Source organism: Trematomus bernacchii, unplaced genomic scaffold (assembly GCF_902827165.1).
Source record: "Trematomus bernacchii unplaced genomic scaffold, fTreBer1.1, whole genome shotgun sequence".
Classification (NCBI taxonomy): Eukaryota; Metazoa; Chordata; class Actinopteri; order Perciformes; family Nototheniidae; genus Trematomus; species Trematomus bernacchii.
Window position 1 is genome coordinate 1047254 of NW_022987574.1, and position 23477 is coordinate 1070730.

Sequence of the window (23477 nt, forward strand, 5' to 3'; positions counted from 1 at the left end):
TTCAAAAGCAGATTTAGCCTGCATTGGACTTAGACTGAAGGTTTTTATCCGTGCAATTAAGTGTCTAAATGCCAGAGTTAAGAGATTGCTGTGTTTATGTGTCCTAGTGTGTTTTTATAGACACCAATTTAGTTTTAGATTCACAGCAGGCACGTCATACTATGTTGGATAACACATTTTAATCAATGGATGTTTATACTCATGTTTATACTATGTCATGCTTTTTTCTTTCATGACATATTGCAAATCATGTTACTTGAGATGTTTCTAATTAATCATTTTTTCCCTTCTTTGACCAAACTGGTCGGGCTTGGATCCCTAAAGCAAATAAGAAGTATTTTGGGTTCACATTTTCTCTATTTGTTGAGGACTGACAAGGACATTTACTTTGGAGCACTCTGAATATAAGTACACCACAGGTGAGCTGAGAGCCTCACATTTCAGTTATAGCACAGAAAATCATTGAGCTAAGTAGTTACATCTTTTTGATGTCACAGTGAGAAGTATTTTAGGCTTGATCAAAGAGTGTGGCCCTTTGATCGAAAATACTCCAAATGTATCTCACTGTGACCTGAACAATTAGCTACTTCAACAGCATTGTTTGTGAGTGACTATTTGTCAGGTTGTTCTGTTGTCTGGCTCGGATCTGGCTTTACATGGATATGTCAGTATTGACTATGTAACATCTCAGAAAAAGTCAATTGAGGAGTGTTTTGTCTCTGTTATAATTGCCTAGTACAATGATTACTTGTTCTACAATTTGGTGAATGTAATGTCATTCTTTATTGCAACTAGAGGTGGAAGTTCAATTAAAAGTAGCACTATCACAGTGTAAAAATACTCAGATACAAGTAAAAGTCCTTCATTCAAAATTGTTCTTGAGTAAAAGTACAAAATTATTAGCATCAAAATGCACTTTTAAGTGCCAAAAGTAGAAGTACTCATTATGAAGAATGGCCCATGTAAGCAACATATATTTTAAATGAATGTTTTAAAATTATTGAAGCATTTATGTGTTCATCACTTCAATGCAATTGGTAAAGGTGGTGTTTATGACTTAACTGTATATGCTACTGGGTAGCTTAACCAATCACATTTCAATCTGTATTTGTTGATTTATATTTTGTATTTATAACTTAAATCTTCAAAGTAACTAGTAACTCAACACATAAAATAAATGTAGTTTAGTAAAAAGTGGAACATTTGCAGACAAAAGAAAAGTGTAAAGTAGCATGTCGTAAAGATACCCAAGTAAAGTACATGTAACAATTTTAACTTAAGTACAGTAGGCCTACTTTAGATGTACTTAATTACTTTCCAACACAGATTACAACTAATATTTTAAAGAAATGATCTAGTTTTCATAAATTCAGGGACCTCGGAGAGGCTTTCTCTTATAAATATGAATCCAAAATAACTAAATACTATCAGGGCCATAACCAAGATTTTTATGGATTTTGAGATTCAAGTCCTCTAAAAGAAAAAGAGACTCTGTACACTATTTCCTAATCTACAACCTGTAATTTCATGTCAGGAATTTTGGGAACATCAGGGAACTCTGATTTTCTTTTCCGTTAAAAGTCCTCCTATGACGATGTATGTAACCAATGAGTCAGGGCTACAGAGTATCATTGAGGTCTGCTCTTAGTATTTTTTCTGGGAAGTTGTGGATTTTAATGACTTGAAGAGACGTTTACATTACACCACACTTTGTTGATTTTCTTAAGGTTTATTCTTGGAAACATTTAGACCACCATGCACCATGAGAGGAACATATGTGTAGTACATAACTTGAAAATAATGTGATTTGATTAATCAGAGATGTTGGTGTTTCGAATATTTCAAAAGGAGAATCCGAATTGTCTGAACAGAATTTGCCATGTGACACTGCTATGTAGGCCCAACATTATTGCAGTTCACACAACTACTATAGTGAGTAAAAAGCCAATCATAAAGTAATATAAAAACATCCAGATGTTATCCTTGAACCAAATTAGCTTGCAGTGTGGTCGCCGCCTGAGGAAGAATCTTCCATCAACTGTAAATCATTTCTGTCCACCCATCCATGACAGCTCCATTGAATGTTAATGAGGCCTATACTTGGATATACTGTATAAGGCTTAAGGCTTTCTGCACGGTCTTTAATCACACTCTCCCACACATGCTAATAAAAGTGCTGCCTTTCAGCATGATACTTTACACAAACTTTCAATTTCCATTTTGGATTTGATGTTTCACACTCAAGTGAGACAAGATAACAACTAATACATGTGTGGAATGTGTAGGTCTCTTATTATGAGTTTTCTACACCCAAAATTATGGATTTTCAAATGCAGCTTTGGAGGTTTCCCTGTCAGTGAGAGATGCAGATAATATATATCACATTCTTTCTCTTTAATTACAAGAAGCATAACTGTTACCTGTTAGGAGACAAGATGTTTTACTGTTCAAAATGGGAATTTTATACAAATCAGATGCAAGCATTTGGGTTTTTAACTATGTGCTTGTAATTTAGTAGTAAGTTCAGAGACCTCCCAACTACACATGTGAGCTACAGCTTCTCCAGCCTCAAGGCTGTTAGACCTCCAAATCATCAGTTGTTCACATTAAATTTAGATATACACAGCATGTATTGATGGGTTTGAAGCAAAACAAATACTGATTTGGTAAACAAACTGAATGCTCACTTTTGCAACATATAGATATGAAGTTGTGATGGTAAAACATATTTAGTTGGAAGCATGAATCATTTATTTAATATGCATTAACTGAAAATATGTCTGTTTGATGGAATGCTAGATGCTAGGAATGCTAGATGATATACACATTTGTTCTGTAAATGACCTCTCCTGTAATAATCTGAGAAAAAAAAATATATATATATTTTTCACATCCTATTGGTTTTACAACGACAACCATAGTTTTGGAAGTATTCATTAACTTATATGAGAAGGACATCTTATTTCAATACAGCCAATCAAATCATGAAAAAAGCAGTATTATCAGTGTTCTATTCTTTTTCAAATGATCAGAACCAAACAGCAGCTGCAGAATTTATGCCAAAACACACTTTACTTTCTTGTTTTCTTTCCTTTTTATCTAACTTGCAAACATGAAAGAATGCACAGAAATATGCACTGCTAATATTAGTTTTCAGGCAAGATAGCTCTTTAGCTGCTCAGCTGCAGCAAATTTAACAGCATGTTAACGTACCTGCACATGTCACTTGAGTCTGGTCAGATGCTTGTGTGGTCCTTATTCTGCGTACCACTAATAGCAGAGTCCAAAACAGGTCGGCTAAATCAAATATGCTGGGGCTCAGCCTACAAGTTTCCATCAATTCAACATACACAGGAACATGCCCCTCCAGGTGGCTGAGTCAGAAGGTGCATTTTTACTTTTCAACCTTTTACATTTTTTATAAATACAAAACTCAACATTATTTTTGCCTACTAATATGATGAGTGAATGTTTTTTCATTAGGACTTTAATGTGCCCTAACCGTCTAACACTGTCTAAAATATATAGACTTTTTACTTTGGTAACCCTGGATGCCCAAAATAAAATCAATTTCCGGAAACAATGCATCAAACTGAAGACATTTAAGAGCTGTAGCATCACTCATTAGGTTTTTTAATGAGGTGATTAGTCATGGTGATTATGGAGGTGCTGTTTCACTCAAATGCTCAGAGTGAGGCAAATGAGGAGCATCCCTGACACTTACTGACACAATTTATAATGGTAGAGTGAACAGGCATGTTTCCTTGGGTATTTACATATTTTGAGGTTATAATTAATCAACCTTGTTGCAAGTCAGATTTTTCCTAATTTTTAACTTATGAAGGAGACACCTAGCAGCTGGATGTTTTCTAAAGCTTCTTTAGAAAGTAAAGAACAGTGTATAACAAGTATGGGGGTTACATATATATGATGTATATAGTATGTTGATATTCTCTTTTAATTGAAATGGAAACTGAGACATTTGCCTAGAAAATGAAATGGCTTTGTTGTTATACTTGAACTTGCAACCCTCCTATTGCCAAGCCAATATACTTTGGACTCACCAACTGCCCCCCTATTTATTTTGTCTTGAGAATTTGAATAGAATATTTGATTCATTGACACATGCACACAGCACACACATTTAAATGTAAACTCTGCATTTAAGGAGCAGTGGGCATGGCAGCTATTATGAAGCGGAAGGGGACAAGAGCATTGCTTGAGGGCACGTTGGCAGTGGCTAAGAAATACCTCTCTAGGTACCAGCCCACACTCTGCACTTAAACAAGTTAGCTAAGCAAGTTACCAACCCAGGTCACTAAGGACTAAGCTACTGCCAACTCCTGTAAGAGGATTTGTTTCTGTGCACTGATTAATTAATTAAATTATTCCAAAATGTAAGCATAAGAGGAGTTGAAGGGTGGTTGGGAAAGCTGCATCAGACTTATAGTTAGAGTGGTTGTAGACTTGCATGAATATGATTGGATGTCACAAAAAATCTGGTAGTAGCTGATGATTGAGGAACTAATGCTGGAGCATAATTGAAGCAGCTGTTTCCAGTCAATTAATGTTAGCCCTGTTCAGTGCTCTGCCTTAACTTCATTAATCTTGAATGATTGTGTTTTTCTTTCTGGAACTTGCTGTGTCAAAACGCTTTGACCTTCCATGAGTTGTTGAAATTGTTGTGCGATTTTAGATACGTGACAGATTTACTTAGTGTGGCAACATCTGGGAATTTTGGTGCTTTTATACCGTGTATACAAACTCCAGACATGTACTATAAACATCCCTATGTATGAATAGGGACACATTACTCCCAAGCCACATCATCCAGCTCCTCCAGGGGAATCCTAAGGTGTTGCCATGTCAGATTGGTAAAGGAATCCCTAGTAAGCGTGTTCTGGGTCTGCCTGGAGTCTCTTGCCGATCGGACGTGCCTTGAAATTACAAATGGATGTGTCCAGAAGTGAAGCCTGAACTAGCTAAACTGGATACTCTCACTTGGGGCAGTAACTGAACAAAAGACACGGTTAAGTGTGATCCTTTGTTATAAAAGGATGTGGTCAGACACAGACTCTATTTTTTAATTGCATGGTTCTGCTAGCTGTCTTTGTCTTTAATCAACCTTTCATTGAGATCCTCTATCAAAATTCATTGAAGTATAGCTAGACTAAAAGACGTCAAGCATTCTTTTACAATAGCTTTAACAACCTGTGGCAGTAGCAGGTTAGTCAGCTCTCTGCTTGGACCAGTCCCTGTGCACTTGTCTATTTTCTCTTGTTCTACGCATAGAGAATTTATGTCATCTTGTCATTTATTGGGCCGTGGTGGGCGTCTTGGCTGTGTAATTATGAGGTCTGCTGCTCTTATGGGTTTATATGCGTAGTGCGGTGAGACACTTCAAAAGAAAACAGACGCAGTGGAGAGCTAATTCAGTTGTTTCCTCACTGCCAACATACAGAGCGCTGCACTTAAAATATATGTTGGTGGGACTTTGTAATCTCTGTCTTCAGAGAGCTTGAACAGAAAGAAAGTAATTTAAATCTTTGGGTGTCATACTTGACACGGTGCAGAGCACTGACACAGGACTATAGTTAGAACATATGAATCTGGGTTAAGAGGAAGACCAGGTTCAACAAGAGTAGGTCCTAAGCCAAGTCAACTTCAATTACTCACAGGATTTATTTTAAATAACCAATTTAAATACATTTAAGGACCATACATTACAGCCAGACACAGACCGGCCTTAGTTATATTGTAAGCATGTCTAAAAATGTTGGGACAGTATTATGGTTTATCCATATGTGATCATGTAAAGTATTTTAGAGCCACAAACATGTCATGGAATAAAAAGTGTAAGCATAATATTATCTAGGGCTCTATTTTCTGAACCAAGGACAGATCACAGTCTGTGACAATCATGTCCAATCACATTTACTACATTTATCCAATCTCAGTGCTGGGATCTGTCCATCATGACGCACAGACAGTTTGGTGTTCCACTGTTTGTTGTGTGGGACCTTCAGAGTTTAACATCAAGAACATAAAGTAGTTAGAAGTTTAGCAACATTACATTTACCTTTCACTGTTTGCCTCTCAGTTTTGTTTTTCAACAATCTTTAAAACGTGTCTTTATCATTGATATTGACTTTTTAAGGCACCTAAGTTATGTAATGGGGTATGACAAATAACGAAAACTCCGAGACCGGAATAGTACTAGGCATATTGCAGTGATATTCTATATTTTCCTTATTCTTAATAAGTCCTATGTGCATACTTAAACCAGCAATACATGTATTCTACTCACAAGGATTATGTGTGTAACCAAGGCCTGATTTATGTTATTCCTTTGTGAAATAGATCTTCATTTTTTGGTCAAAAAACTAACAATTAAAACACAATGTGAGACACACTTGGGGACATGTTCCTTCATTACCATGCACAGTTTTGAATTTTAATAGACTTACTCAAGTATCAACTGTGTATTAATACAAAGGTTTACAAAAGTATTATTTGCTAAAATAATAGTGTTCAGCAGTTTTTTTGGAAAATATTGAGGTCTTTTTTAAGTGAAAATATATATTTGTGAACCATTATAAAATAGTTATGCCTTCAGTTAGAACCAATTGGCTTGGGACTTGAGTGCCAGGTGGTCAAAAAGTATTGAAAGATTGATAAATTGTGAGTTTTGATTTCCTGACAAACGAAAACAATTGTTGGCTTCAACCACTAGGTCATTGGATACTCTAAGATTAACATTTTTTATTTCTGATTCATTTACTGATGTGCAAAAAACAACAAATCCAAAGATGTTAGAGTGAGATTCTTATTTATAACATGATCCCAATATGATAAAAAAAAGCAAGACATACACAAAACATGCAACATGATTAACGCAGTACATGGATGAATTTGAAACAAAAGACAAAGTGAAAGAACATTTAATTGATAAATCAAATAAACGCCACAAAGGCCATAAGAATTGGTCTGTTTGTTGGGACACGACAATATCAGGTTTGATATATGCAGAAAATATAATGTAATTTAACAAATGAATGGCTTGGATACCAGAATACATTTTACAGCTTGTTTCACATTCAGTGTCAGTGTATTGCCGCGGTACACTCTGGAACATGTTCACATACCACTTGGGTCGTAATACATTCAACCAACATAGTTAAACTGTATAGAGCGGTCTGAGACTAAACCAAGCAGTAGATTTTGGTGTGTTGCGGATGGTTAAAACTTGTGTTGTGGCTTCAAAATGTGTTTGTTTGCTGCTGTTCATTTTTATTTAACAAGCTCCCGCCTCCTTGCAAGATGTCTGACCACAGGACTCGCCTGCTGTTTGTACGTCAGTATCAGGGCCGCAGATAAACTCATGACACGCCATATCCAACCATTCTGGTGTATGCAAGAAGTACAGATAGATTACTTTCCCTGTGTGACTAACATATGATACAATAAGAAGACGCATGATCTTTATTGACCTAATTCCTGTACAATATTTTTGCATGTATGTCAATTAACAATTGATAATTTATTCTCCCATTGCAACTGACTGACGATTATTAGAATATTGTCATTGCACAAGTCAAAGGAGAACAAAATGCAGTTTAGCAGCAAAATAGAGGTGCTACAAGCATTGAAGTGCATAGTAATGTACATATGTCATGTGGTATAGAAAGGGGTACGATACAAATAACCACATTTTAACCCAAATCATTACCTTTTTCTAACCTAACCAGGTAGTGTTGCCTATCACTTAAGTGATGCCAAGGGATCCTCACTTTCCCCTATCCGGCCTATCTGAACAGTTGGTAATGAGCAGTGAAACGTATGAGCTGTGTGTGATAGTAATGCTTCAATATACACAATGAGAACAGTGTGTAATGAATATACTTAGATGGATTCAGGATAAAGAATTGTAACATGTGAAGAAGTTATAGTAGGCAGTGCAGGCATATGTATAAAGTAAACAGTACAAGTGCAAGTAGCCTACAGGTAATGACAATTGTCTGACATTATATACAGTGTACAACATAAACTATGATATGAATACTCTTTAGTTCACATATAGCCATGAAAAAAGTTGGTATTAATAAGAATAATGATAACACATTGAAAGTGTAACTAGTGCAATAATACACCAGAATACACTACATGAAGAAATGTAAAAAAAGGGGCCATATTATGCTTATTTCAGGTACATGTTTGCATTTTGTGACTCTGCATCGCACCAAATCTGCTCTAGTTGGTTGTGATTGGTCAACCTTTTAGAAATGTCCCGCCCCTCAACCAATCATGTATAATGATGCCTTAGCAGACCATGCACAAAAACCTATATTCAAGATTAAAATATACAAGATTAGAAAGGTTTAATGTCACATCATATGTTATATTATATAACACACAGGAAAAGGAAATCCCCCCAACATATAAAAAGGCCCCATTAACTAACGAACTCATTATTTCAAGCCAGAATGATTTTCGTTGTTTTTGCTTGCAACATGCTGAAATGTGAAATGACATGGCAGTGCACCCTGTTTTATTCTCCGTTCGTTTCTCTTATTCTTATTATACTCTGTATTCTTTTCATCGTATCCTCTGTTCAGTGTCATCTTTCGAAGGGATATGTGTGATATGAATATGGGATTGAGTGATAATGCTTGGATACTACAGTATAAGGTTAACAGTATCCTGCATAATTCTTTACAATACTACCTGCAGAGTGAACATGTACTGACATTTCCGTTGTGTCCTTAGGGGGAGAGCGGAGACAGTGGTGCTGCTGGAGCTCCAGGCGAGGTGGTGAGTTGATTCTGATTTTATGTATAATAGAATGCTGCTTGAAGTGATGTTACAATGTAAAAATGTGATATCTGTCAAATAATACCACTCTGTCATGAATAATACTACTCTGTCATGAATATGCAGCAATCAAAAGACTGGACAAATTACAATGATGAATGTATTAATGCATCTTTTGGAGAAAAATTCACAGAGTGCTCAGTGTTATAGCTGCCTCTAAATGCATAGTCTAATTACAAAACGCAATTCCTGTTAACTCAGCATTCTGTAGATATAACAAGCGACTGTTTTTTAAATGGTCCCATAAAGATTTGAAAGAAAGAGTAATCAGGGTGTAAACAAGAGCTCAGATTCATTGCAGCTTTTACACACTGCTGTGCGCTAGTAAACTCACTGCCCACACACACGCACAAAACACACTCAACAGAATGGGCCAAGCTGTCCTAAGCCTTTGTGTCTGTCAGGCTTGATTAAATGCTGAAAGAAATTAATTAATTTGGCAGAATGTTCTATCTTTCAAACAAAGTTACAGTCCATTCTTTCTTATTAGCTCTCATTGACTTTTTCAGTTGGAACCACCCATACCAGAAACGGCAAAAAATGTGTTTATTTTATGGAACAAACAAATACCCATCTGCATATCTCATGATATTTGTTTATCATAACTGTTGAAGGCCAATACAAGGACATTGGAAACAGCATCATATAAAAAGGGCTGTGCAACCATTTAAAACGTCAAGGTCAATTCAATATTGATTCAATGTTTATGCACTTAATGTTCACACTTTAACATCTTGTGTCTGCACGTGTTGGACTGGTACACTCATCACTGTCACTTCACCACCACACATTCACACTTTAAATGAGGCACTGTGTAAAGCATCGCACACATACCGATTTACACACTAAATCCACACACACACTGTGGGGTTTGTTTTTCCTGTCATTGCTAGTTACACAACCTTAAGTGCTGATATCCAGACGCTGAGTATGTCTGGATGTAGGTTGCCCACGCTGTACAAAATACAGTTGACACCCATGCAGACCTTAGCAGGGACAGAGTAGCAACAAACAAAACCAAAACCTCCCTTCCTATCATGCTAATTGTTACATTGAACACTGTAAAACAAAAACTGTAAAGCCCGATTTTTTATTCACCACATTGTCCAACATGTAATTGCCTTGTTACATACACTGCATTAAACTGTATTTATGTCAGTTTCAGTGTGTTTGAGTATCACACAAACATATGTATGTGGTCACAACTGCATCCCTGAATGGAGTGATTCTAAACATTTCGGAATAAACTTTAAAATATAATAATTCTATGGATGGTTTGCCTCTACTTGATTGGTTAAAACTCATGTCTTCAAGTGTCCAAGGGTGTCCGGAGACATATAATGGCTATGTGTACAATATGGACTTTAGCAGGGGATACGCTGATCAGGAGTTATATACAAATCCAAAACGTTCTAGAAACTGAGCATCCATAAGCCTCTTCTCTTTGTGCAAAGCTAACATGTCCCGGCCCTGTTTTTGTCCCTAATGCTCAGAGATGATATATCAATAAATGACAGCTATAAGCTTTTTCATCCTTCAGTGTGCCAAGCTGAGGAAAGAACACTGCAGCAATTTAAATACAAGAGTCCCAGTACACACCTGTCTTGGCCAGATCACCTCAATCTGTTTTTTTTCTATCATACAAATCTTTAGTGAGCAAACAAGGTATTTTGGATTGTAGCTTGGAGGTGTCACATTATACAAGGATATTGAATGGATGATCTGATTTTGGATTAGACGTCAAAGAGGTGTATTTATTGGAATGTCACGCTAAAGGCTCAGGCACCTCAGCATTTAAAGCAGTTGCTGTGTTCAAAAGCACTTCCCTTTTCACTCAATCCTTTGAGTGAGACACTTAATTAATTATATCTGGGTGTTTTTAAGGGCACCATTTAGCCTTAACATTTCACACAGAGAATTCAGACACTAAAATAAAATGCTGTACAGTTAAAAACGTGCCGTAGATAATCGAAAGGGGTTGACTTAATTGGATTGTCTAGATCAGCACTGAAAAGACAGTTTGAAATTGGTAATTTGTACAAATTCAGGACAAAGTTCACATTTGACAAACTAACACAGCATGTTCTCTTCTTTGAGCAAACCAACAATTTGGGTGAAAATTAATAGATATCTGAAAATGTAAGAAGGATCAATTTGGCACACAATCATTATTGTCCCTACACGCCGAACATGCGTGGGGCCTCATCTTGCGGAGGGTGCCTCATCTTATGCGCAAATGCGGCGCAATTCATCTTACAGTGTATGCGCAAATGCAGCGCAACTACAGTATGCGCGCCACAGTAGGACAGGAGCGACGACTTGGGTACAGCCGGGGGCCTCATCACACAATTTTGCGAGGGGCCAGCCCTGGCCAACACACGTTATGCTTTGAAAAAATAAGTTTATATAAAGTCCTCATTGCGAAAAACATCATGTTCTTTTCTTCATTATGTAATGCCTGGCTACATTAGCTTAGTTGCTAACCATATTGTAAGTTAAAACAGTTAATTTTTATATCAACTGATGGGTTGAATAAAAAAAGTGTAATATGCATTCCACTAAATGCTGTGAGCTTGGTTTGGGATCTTTGGAATTGTTTTAGACTTCATGACATTTGTTATTACTGTTTATACTTTTACATCAGTCCAGAACTGATTAGTAGTTGTTGTTTAAACCAAAGGGTTTGCCTCTCACTCACTTCTCTGGCCTCACGTGTCGTCCGAACCTTTTACTTTTCTGAGTCATATATCCAAATCCATCCAAAGACTTGCGGGTATGCTGACAAGAGATGGATGAGTAAGACGAATGTTATGATGCAGGGCCCACTTTACTCTAATGTGTTCTTGAATTATTTGTTATCACCCTGATGCAAATGCAAATGCGTTCAACCAAAAAACTAATGCGTCTCATATTTCATATATCACCTGGAGACCGTCTCCTTGATACCTAAAATGCCCCAAAACTTGAATCAGTGTTATTAGTTTAGTTTTAATCGCAGTGAATAAACCCTGGAATCTGATAATAATTCCACATTGACTTCCTCCACTATCTGACAAACCATTTGGATTAATTCAGAATAGTCTTTTTGCTTTTCTCACTTTGAAATGTGACACCCTGTCAGGCAGACTCATAGAGGAAGAAAGAGAGTACACATGAAGTCTTCTTGATGAAAAAGCCCCGATGTTGTCATTGAAGTAAAGCCACCGTGTCAGAACCCACTGATATTCGGATCTATCAGACTTTTTTTAAAGCCAGAGGATTACACTTAATGTATTTTATCACACACAGGAAGCTTATCAGTAGTGGAATCATCAGTGCAGGTTCACAAAGTCTGAATCAAAAGCACTTTGATCCTCCAGCATGAGCCATTTGTATTGGCATGACAGGTATGGGATTCTTAAACAGAGCCACTTTTCTAAAGCCTTTAACTATTCCCAGATCATAGTCTAACATCTGTTTGATATTCCATTACATGACAGGATAAAGCCTAAGTAACCCCTATTCATATTAACTTAAATGCACTTATATCAGTACCATTGCCTAGAGTGGAGATCTACTTGCCAAGTCACACAAATAGTTACTTTTACATTGATGAATATATTTGATAATTCCATCAATCTGTTTGAGTAGGATTTTGAATTTGAAAAGAAAAGAAATTAATAGGAAAAAAAAATGCAAAAAGGGATTTCAGTTAAATTATTATATTATGGAACCTGCTTTGCATCCATTATATCTTGCAGTAAAAATAGTGTAATCTGTCGTCCAGCCTTGTTTTACAACTCTAAGTTCCTTTTTGTTTTCACAAGTGTGTAACCTCTGACATTTCTTAAAAAGGGGAATGTGCATAGAAATTGTGAGTTTGCTGGAAAACCTTACAATTACATGAATTGATTATTGAAATCAGTTCAACAAGCAGAACATTGAAATATTATCACCTCATTAAGCTGATTGCCAAATGTGTTAGAAAACTGTTTCCTATTTACACATCATAGCAGATGCAAAACAACATGGTAGTCATTTGCAGTCGTTATTCCAGCAACATGGAGAATTATATGTCCAACAAGTCCAAAAGTGAGTCCCGAGGGAAATATCTGTCTCTTTAGCGGCTAAATGTTCACCAGCTTGTCTCTAACTGTGTCTGTCTGCTATTTGATGTTGGACAGGTACTGTAAAGTGGATTTAACAGCTGCAGTCGGAAATTACTTTAATTAGAGAATGACAGCTTATGTTTTAATTTAGCTGTTTACAAAGCAATCTCCATTCAAGGTCTACTTACTCTCTTGTTATTTAGCATTCAAAGTGGCCCTATTGTGCATTTTTTGGGTTTCTCTTCTGTAGTGTGTTATATAGGTTTTTGTGCATGTAAATGGTCTGCTAAGGCTAAAATCACAAAGTTTACTCAAGACCACACCTCCCACACTGAAACACCTATTGTTGAACTCCTTTGTTTACTTCCGTAACATAGTGACATTACTATGTGACACTTGCACTTCTTATTCTTATTTTATGACTGAAATGGATGAGAAGACCAATAAAGTCATATATTATATGGTTGAACATTTCAGAACAAGGTAGGTGTAACAGTGAATAGACTTAGACGTAAACACACAATGCCATAGAGACCTCCTAATGTTTTCTTTGTGCTGTCACTTTTGCATTTTAATAAAATAGGTTGCATAAATGATATAACATTTATCAACTGTGTATGAAACTTGATGTGAAGTCATGTGAACCATAACTTTGTTGTTCACAGGGTGTTCAGGGACCTCCTGGTGAAGTGGGCCTAAAAGGACCACAGGTAAAATGTGACCTTATAGTAACTTTTCAGAACCCTTGGAAATGTAAAATACACTTCCATCAGTTCTTTATTTTCTGTGTTCTGTTCTTAAATGTCTTTTTAGGGAGAAGGAGGCTTGCCTGGGCCAAGAGGGCCAACAGGAATTAACGGGACAATGGTTTGTACAACTTCATCACTCTTTCAGTTGTCTTCAACATGCTGAAATTATTCAATAAAGATGATTCACACGATTGATACCTCATTGTTTCAGCAAAATCTATGGCTGGAGGTGTTATTGTCACTTTTTGCTAAAGTTTCCACAACTTTAGGGACAGCATGTACCTCCATCAAACAAAGAGCTTTTCAGGTCATCTAGCAGCGTCTGAAACCCTCTTTCTGAATGAGGACAGTCACTTTCTGAAATAGAAAATTAGGCCCACTTAACACAGCAATTGGCAATTTGTGAAAATCAGGCAAGGGTTGCAATTTTCTTTCAACCCTCTATCTTAAAATGATTTCACTCCGCGACTTCCTTCAAATTTGCAATCTAATGTACACTATGAACGTCTTCGAACAAAGACTGTAAGAAAGGGTTTGCAATGACCTCAATTTGCACAATTCTCTGTTAAGTACTTAAATGATGCAAGCAAGAACCAGGCAGAATACTTATAGACTTACCTGACATGTGACCATTTAGATATAAACATGCCCTTCGACGTGATCAATGCCTAGTTTGCTGGAAGCACATTGAGGCCTTTTTATTTACACACATTTCTCTAACTATCGTCCCAAGCAACCATAGACTTGGCAATGACAATTACTGCAGTACATAGGGAATAAGCCATCCCAAATGGAGAGTAAACAAGTAGAAAATACCCTTGCCAAATAAATTGTTAAATAATTGAAGGTTATTGACCTTTGCCCCATTTGGAAGGTGAAGGATTGACACATTTAACATTGTCCAAAGGGCCCATACAGTGATCCTATATATATAAGGGATCATTACACTGGTATTACTTCCAGTCCATGCCTACTTGGACCAATTGAATCCTAAGGGGATCCACTAATGTAAAGCACATTCCCACCATCTTTCACATGTGTCTTTGAAAGAATACAGTATTATCTCCCAGACTACAATTCACATTACTGTCTCTGCAGTGAGCTCATAATGAGATCATTAATTTTGCCCAGGCACCATATGAGTCCGTTTGATTTACTTAGCAATGCCATTAAGGTGGTGAGTGGCTGTTAATTTAGAAACCTAAGTCAGATGAGTGTGTGTGTTGGTTTATGGCTGAACACACAGTCAGGGCACCCCCCTCTGGTAAACAAGATTACACACGGCCAGATGCAATTAAAGCAGAGCATAGTGAATACACAGAACTCCATGGTGGTTATTGGACGGTATATATTCCTTTTAGCTCTGCCGCCCCCTTGTGGTCAAAGTGAGACAGCACAGATAGAGAGAGGGAAGAGTTAATCGAGTGAACACTGAATCGCATGGAATTTAAAACACATAAGAAAAGACACATTTCCATCGTGGAAACCTATTTTAGATGGCTTTTGAAAAAACTAGATTTTTAATGACCTTTATTTGTCATCATCTATTATTCAATTAAAATGGATTCATACCAGATTCTATCTATTCTATCTATCTGCATTTGGCTTGTACTTTACCACACTTATGTGTTGATAAATATTGGACATTTGGTGTAGCCTGCTGCACCTTGTTTCAACCACAAGCTTCATCTATTAGTCTTCATCTTCCTCTTTCTATTTCTGTCAGTAGAACAGCACACAGCTCTGACGTAACGCCTCCAGTGGGTTTGACTTATCTGACACACACACACACACGCACACACACACACACACACACACACACACACACACACACACACACACACACACACACACACACACACACACACAGATGGAGGAAGTAGGGCAAGCCTCCCGCTGTATCCAGGCAACTACATAAAATAACTATACATAAACGTCAACCTAATTGTCAGTTGACCCTGCCAACACCAATCAAATGTGGCATTTCCAGTGTGCATACTGCTGGTTTAGCTCCTTATTAATCAATAGAAAAATAAATGGAATGATTCTTGTTTCTTGAAATTGTGTATCATGTTTCTATATTGTCACAATCACTGTTTCAGCAGCACACTATCACATTTATTATTGGCTTGTGTTAACCTCTTACAAACTGAAAGGGCAAACATGTGGAGATGCAAATGTCAACATGAATCATTCAAACCCTTAAGCTTTGAAATCGTTCATTTCATATTTGTGAAACTGTGTCATGAATGATCATATTATTATGAAGAAAAATAGGCTACCACACACTAGATGAATGCTCCCAAAAAATACTCAACATGGGAACAAGGTCTAAATAGATCGGATTCAACCCAGATGTTCTTAAATTATCTTCAAAATATACAACCTCAAAGTCCATATCAATCCAATAAGTTACATTTAATATCAGTCAATGGGATGCTTTATAATACCACAAAAGAACATGACCTGAATCGCCAAATATACATTTTTGTGCAATCATATTAAAGGAATGATAAACATGTTCTTTATTATGGTTTGCCTTTTTATTAAAATCAGGCTCAAATGCCCTTGCAGTCAATCAGTATATGTATTTGTGTTTGTGTGTGCGTGTGTGTGCCTCTGTGTCTGTGTGTGTCTGTGTGTGTGTGACTCTTAAGAAGGCAACTGGGAATATAGGGCTATTGATATAGCAGAAGGCTTTGTTGAAAATGCAAACTGGTGTGTGTATGGGCGTGCATAGGTTTGTATGCGATTGTATGTGTGTGTGTGTGTGTGTGTGTGTGTGTGTGTGTGTGTGTGTGTGTGTGTGTGTGTGTGTGTGTGTGTGTGTGTGTGTGTGTGTGTGTGTGTGTGTGTGTGCGTGTGCGTGTGCGTGCGTGTGTGAGTGGACCTGAGCCATCTCATTTCTTCCTCAGTGCCTCCTGACTAAGCCGTCACGCACTCTGTCACATTCAGCCCAAAGCAGTGTGCCTGTCTCTTTCATCTCATTCTCTCTCTCTCTCCCTCTCATTCCCTCCCTCTCTTGTCACCCCCCCCTTCCCCTTCCCCTTCTCTCACCCCTATATTTTTTCTTCGTCCAGGGAATCCAAGGACCCCAGGGGCCGCCCGGAGAGAGCGGCCACGATGGTCCCAAGGTCTGTGTGTTGAACGTTTTAATTAGTTATTATGCTAATGGCCTGCTTCTCCCAAGCCGCTCGGCTATTCTCAGTCTGTTCTACGGCTGTACCCTCCCTCCCTGTTCCGTTGATGTTCCCGTAGAGAAAACTGCATTTTGCTGAGAGGGAGGCAAGTTGTTTAGAATCAAATTGAAGGTGTTCTTGCTGAATATGTGATACATTCCATTCTGCCAAGGACAGTTCATTGGAACTGTCGTGGTGTTTTGTATTTCTCCCCTTCAAAGTGCATCTTTTAAAAATGTATGCAAGTGAGGACTTTCAATAGGTTGCTTAATAAGGGGGCTTGAAGGGGTACTCTAGTGATTTTATTATTGCATTACATCAAGTTAGGGGATTTGCATGAAACAAATGATAATCAGAATTGTCCAAATCCAAAATGCTGCAAGAATTACAAGTAACCTAACCTTTATCTGTAAAGTGGAGTGCCCTGTTTTGAAAAGCACAAGAGGCCTTTTTCATATTTCCATGACCTAGAAAGGCACATTTCCTGTCCCCCTGGACTTTGTATACTCAGTGCAACATGCAGGATGCACAAAGATGGGAAGAGAGTGAGTGAAGGATGGGAGTTTCATGCAAATACAGGTGAACCTTTGCCCTCAGTATGCTGAGAATGAGGAGCAGAATGGAAACTACTAATTTAATCAGTCAGTAAGCACACAAACATAGATATACACACTACATAAATAAACACTTCTAATAATATACACATCCTGACACCTGGATGGGAACTTCCCTGTCAGCTGATAAATCCCCACAGAAGTCGGCAGGCTGATTTCAATCTGTAGCAAATAATTGCAGATGGAACAACAGCACTACATGATCCTCTGGTTTCTTTGGATTAAATCATGCATACCAACATCAGGCTGCTGCAAAATATAGCATAAACTTCTGTTCTTCTGGAAACATCAGACGGGTTTGGTATTTGTTTTGTTCCTGGTTTACCTTAGTTATCCTCAGAAAATGGACACACAGTTCCCTTTTTACTCTTTCTACACATTCAAAGACACAAGATTATACATCATCAGGATTTGAATACAAACAAATGTGGCCTTTTTTTACACCCTTAATTATGAATGTAATAAATTGGATAGCTACTTCAACATGATCATAATGAAGAACTGTTGTTACCAGATTATTAGACTTTTGCTGAACATTGGCTGCATTACACAAAATTGCACTTTTCATTTACTACTTTAAATCTGTGATAAAACCACCAAAAAGTATCCTTCACATCAAATAACATACTGTAACAGAAATACTTATATTACTGTATAAGGAGCTTATTAAAATGATTCATTTTAAAGGTAAATCCACCCAGCAGTATAAGTAGCCTTTACATATATAATCCTCCTCCTTTTTTGACAGTTTACACGCTAATGTGTCAGTAATAATAGCCGATGATGCAAATATGATAATACATTGATCTGAATAGGGCCACTTTTATTCCGTGACACTTTAATACTTTTACTGAGACTTCTGTTATTATACTCACATGAAAAAGGAAGGACACAGTATTTTCACATTATGCAATTTCTACTTCTTCTAAAATTATTCTTCCATCAACATCAAAATTCCCAGATATTTTAGTCAACAACATGACACAACCAGGCTCCACCAATGTAAAAGGCAGCAAAGTCAATATCATCGCCTAATCAACACTTTTAGTTTTAATACTCAGTAAAACTTTCTCTTCTAAATTAAAGCTTTCTCGTAATGCACCACAGCTGTTAGTAAGGGTTTATACCAATCATGTGACTAGGTGAGAGGATAATGATTGATCACCACACATTGTGATTTATATTCCACTGCCAAAAACCTTTTGTCCATGCTTTGCTGAAACCACACTTTGATATGCTTCTACTGACCTGTGTGTGCTGGTCTTTAGATTTATATGGTTAAAAATAGTCCTACAAATTTAGTTAAGTATTAGATTTGGTAATAATTGTTGTCAAGCTTATGCCCTCAGAAGAATTTCCAGACAAGTGTGTTGTGTTTTACGTGTGTGCGTGTGTTTGTGCTTTATTTAGGGGAAGTGTGGAGAACCAGGTGTCATTGGTCCTGTTGGTCCACCAGGCCAGAAGGTGAGTGGAGCAACAGATTTTTGGCCAGATTAAATTGTTTCCTTTAACCTCTTTCTTCACAGCTTTCCAACACTGCATAATTTCCTCCTCCTGTATCGCTTTTTTAATTTATTCTCACATTAGATAATTACAGACATTGCAGGGGGGAATGGCTCGCTAAGTGGAAAATCTACCTACAGGCATCTGTTAAAAGCACTGATTAACACATATCTAATTTGTTAAATCTTTACAAAAACTACATTTGTTGTGTTACGAGTTGGGTTATGTGCTGTAACTATTTCTTGAGGGACAACAGTGTATGTGCCCATCGAGCATTTCTGGGCAGCCCCTTCGGCTGTAGGGTGGGCTGCCAGATACAGTTTCTGAGCACATGCTTTGGTTATGGTCTCTGTACAGGCATGACGTTTCCAAACCTAGCAACCTCAACAACTAAACAATGGTTTCATAATTTAACTTTCCACAAAGCCAAACTGTGCCCCTGTCTCTGGTCATTATGCAAAGCTTATCACATCTGGGTCTGACTCCATAGCTGCAGATGAGTGATTTAAGTCTTCTGATCTGTCTTGAAATGAAGTCTAAAGAGGAAACTGACACTTTTGCCAACCTCAAACGATGTCCGCCTTTTTTTTGGGCTTCATATTGAGCCCTCATTTCCCCATGAGGTTGTACCATGTGGTTGACAGAATTGCATAGCAGAAGCAGGTATCTAAATGTCGGTGATGTCATTATTCTTCAGCCATTTAATTGTGCAATTAACGCAAGTCTATTGCCACTAATTTTGTCCCAAAATGCTAAAATATTCAGAACCTGAGATGTGGCCTTAAGTTTATCTTCTATACTGCACTGGAACCACTTCAAATAGCATCTGCTTTCCCTCGAAAGTCACATAAGACCCTCTAGAATCACTCCAAACCAATGGCTCAGATGTAGAGAGCAGCAGGTTTTTTTTCCCTCTCCTGCGGTGTCCCTTGTTGTTTTACTCTTTGACTCTCCCCATATGGTCTCTGCTACAGTTGTCTGTCCCTTAGCCTCCCCTTGCCAAAAGCATGCAAAATAAATGCACCTCTATTCCCCAGTCCCAGTTAGTTCCTACTACAGTGAGCTTTTGAAAATTCAACATGGCGGTCGGATTAGTGAGGGCACTACTGATTCCTCCCTGAGGGATCAGGGTGACAGCTTTTGCCTTTTCTCTTAAACCAACCTCATTCTCCTTCTGTTTCCTCTCAACCTGCTAGACAGTTCTTATTCCAACAGCCTGCATTTCGGATCTTGCTGACGAGTAACAGCTATTCTTTGTTTGTTCAGTGACATGTTTTTAAAGCAATTATGCCCATAAATGTCAACCATTGTGTCTTTCTTTTGTGCTACTGAATTGCAGGTAAACTACATTCTTTTGAAAGTGGATCATCAAGCATTTATTAATTTTAGGAAATGAGTACCGAGTCGTTTGTAAAGAGGAGCTTGAAAATCTTTCAATCAAACATCTTTAAAACCCATATTTAACCAGGGAAGTTGTCACAGCAAGTTGTCAAACACACCTCGAAAACTCTCAAGTTTTCTGCTCCCTTGATGGATTTTGAAACAAAGACAGGCAATTGTTTTCAATCTATTTTGAAATAAATGGCCAGTTTGAGGAATGCCAAGACATATGAACCTCACGACTGCTAGCCATTGATTTTAAGACATCGATAATCTTTGACCTTTCCAGGGCTCAACAGCGGACTCGGGTTTACCAGGTCTGCCGGGTGCCATGGGGCTGCCGGGGTTCAAAGGTCACAAGGTGAGAGTCAATTCATATAATAACATTTATTCAGTGAGAAATGTATTAGCTATACCGGATATCTCATGGTATTCAATGACACAGCTCTGCCATAAATAACTCCTTGTCGAGGTTTATAATGTTGAGGTTTTGTTAGCATTGTCAGGAATGGGTAAAATGAATTACTACGGTTTTAGTATGCAGAGCTGTTGTACTGGACTAAATTACATTGTAAATTATACAGAGTAAAAAAAACATTTATAAGCATCGTAAAAGTAAACTTTATGGCACAACAGATGAAGTGGTTTGTATGAGATTGTATGAGATTGTACAGGTGTACCCAATAAAGTGGCCACTGAGTGTACATGAACCAATTAAAATCAATGACCTGGTTGGTTTTGTTTAATGACTTAATGAAGTCTACAATTGGCAAGATATCAATGCACTTTATAAATGATTTATAGCTTTAGCTGTCAGGAGTACATTTACACGATGTACTGTCGAAATGTTGACAACTTAACATAATACTTGTTTATGTATTATTCATTTTTTGCTTAGATGACATGATTCATTTGAATGGTGTTAAAGGTTGTCCTTCACACTTCAGAAAAAGAACGCCCAGGCTCATAAATACAATAAATTAATCCAGATCAGTATGATTCACATGCTAGGTTTTGTTTTCTCTATGCTGTCAACAGGACACTGATGCTATTTTTCTTCTTTAATTCCTCGAACAGCATGATATTTTTTGGATCTAACTGTCAGTGTCAAAACAAAACAATGATATGACTGTAAGTTGTACATATTCTCATGTTCAGTGTATTTTTAGGGGGAGAGAGGAGATACTGCCACGAAAGGATGCCAGGTATTTCTTCTTTACACTTCTACTAGAAAGCCATATGCACATGTTCATTATTCAGTCCTGTATCAAAAACATTTCATATGTCTGAAGCACATACATGGGCGTTTTTGTGATGGGTTTTCCTCCTTTTGTTAAAAAAGAGAGAAATCTACAATGTTGCCACAACTGTGTTGTTTAAACAGTGTTGGATAGCGTAGCAGTAAGTGACCTCCTTAGCAATTATCCCCTCTTATCCTCAATATAGTAAAGGGTAACTGTAAATGTATGTGTAAACCTGTAAAAACTCCTGTTGTAAAGGTTACTATGCATTTAAACTGCTGTTGCACGCAGCATGTAGTCTCATTATTGACGCCTCACAATGGAGATAACATTGCACACTTTGACTAATAGTAACCAATCTGAAACCAATCTGGCCACTGATTTACAAAAGTTACAGGAGTTTTAAAAAAGTACAGTTTTCAGTGACCTAATACACCGTTTAGGCCAGGGCTATTCAATTGGCGGCCCGCGGGCCAAATCCGGCCCCGGGGTGATATTTACTGGCCTTTTGAGTATAATGTTAAAAAGTAATCAATTTTTTTTTTTTTAAGATTTTATTTTATTTTTATTTTTTTTGCCATAGTGCCTTTATTCCAGAGAGTGTGTTACATTGAGAGATAGAGGGGTAGACAATGCCTGAAAACTTCGACGGGCTCGGGTTTCGAACCCACCTACTATACTGTAGTGACAACTCCTGTCATTGATTGCATCTCTGCGTGAATGATTAGATAATTTCACCTAAATGAAATCAAATGAAACATGTAGGCCTACTGAGTTCTGAACTTGCCATTTAGATCTATAAAGGCCTTGGGGCTATGTTGTTTGATTGAATTAAACACAATATATGCACTCCACTATGCTGTTGTAGTATTTACTGTATCTGAAGCTCTTAAATATGATTGCTCATATTTCAAGCCATCTTTTTCCCGGCCCCTTGCTTTGGATCATTTTCATCAACCGGCCCCCATTCCAAACTAATTGAATAGCCCTGGTTTAGGCAGTAATATTTGGATCGAGACAAATGGCATAACACATCGAAAAACCTTCATGGGCTTCAGTTTATATGTTATTTTGTTTTCAATTAAACATCTATTGGTTACACCTGGTTTTTCACTGTCACAGCGGGATGGGGCCTATTCCAGATATCAACGCCTCAATCTCATCGCATGCACCTTATGTCACCTTGTTCTACTTCTACCTTTGTGACCAGAGCATCAGTCACAAATTGAACAATCAAAGCATGTGATGAATGCTCTGATGCAGTATAAAATGAAGGAGAGAAGAAGTGTGTTACAGTTCTGCAGGAAGCAATTGGAAAGCCACACGTAAAATAAAAAGTGTGGTCTGTTAAAGGTCACTACTAGCCAATTCCTATCCCCTCTCTCCCTTGGTTTCTCTTATTGGCTGCTAGTGGTAATCATGACCTTTCTCCACTCACAGAGACAGACACACACACGCACACACACACACACACACACACACACACACACACACACACACACACACACACACACACACACACACACACACAGAATGAAGACATGGACCAGCACACAGCTAAATCAACACACTCGTTTGTGTACACATTCAATCTCACCCATGCACACACGCACACACCACATGAAGCCATACCAGCACAAATGTAAACAAACTCACACAAACGTTCAGTTAATCATGATGTATCTCTTTGCAGGGGAACTCAGGCAGAGATGGAGAACCAGGGACCCCTGGAGTACCTGTAAGTGTAGAGTCATACTGCTTCCACTCGATGGCAGCAAGGACTATGTTTCTATGGGTTTGGCAGGGTTTATCTGGCTTTAAATATGTGTTTGTGTGTGTGTGTGTACATTTA

The 23477-nt window shown here is 37.7% G+C and overlaps 1 protein-coding gene across 1 annotated transcript in view; it reads left to right on the forward strand.

Moving 5' to 3' along the window:
* si:dkey-225n22.4 (collagen alpha-1(XXI) chain) overlaps window positions 1-23477 on the forward strand; it is a 57178-nt gene that overhangs the window by 21237 nt on the left and 12464 nt on the right. Inside the window, exons 19-26 of the mRNA XM_034126770.1 lie at window positions 8767-8811; window positions 13625-13669; window positions 13773-13826; window positions 16789-16842; window positions 18912-18965; window positions 20674-20745; window positions 21554-21589; window positions 23319-23363. Coding sequence (XP_033982661.1) covers window positions 8767-8811; window positions 13625-13669; window positions 13773-13826; window positions 16789-16842; window positions 18912-18965; window positions 20674-20745; window positions 21554-21589; window positions 23319-23363 — 405 coding nt within the window. The remainder of the gene's footprint in view (window positions 1-8766; window positions 8812-13624; window positions 13670-13772; window positions 13827-16788; window positions 16843-18911; window positions 18966-20673; window positions 20746-21553; window positions 21590-23318; window positions 23364-23477) is intronic.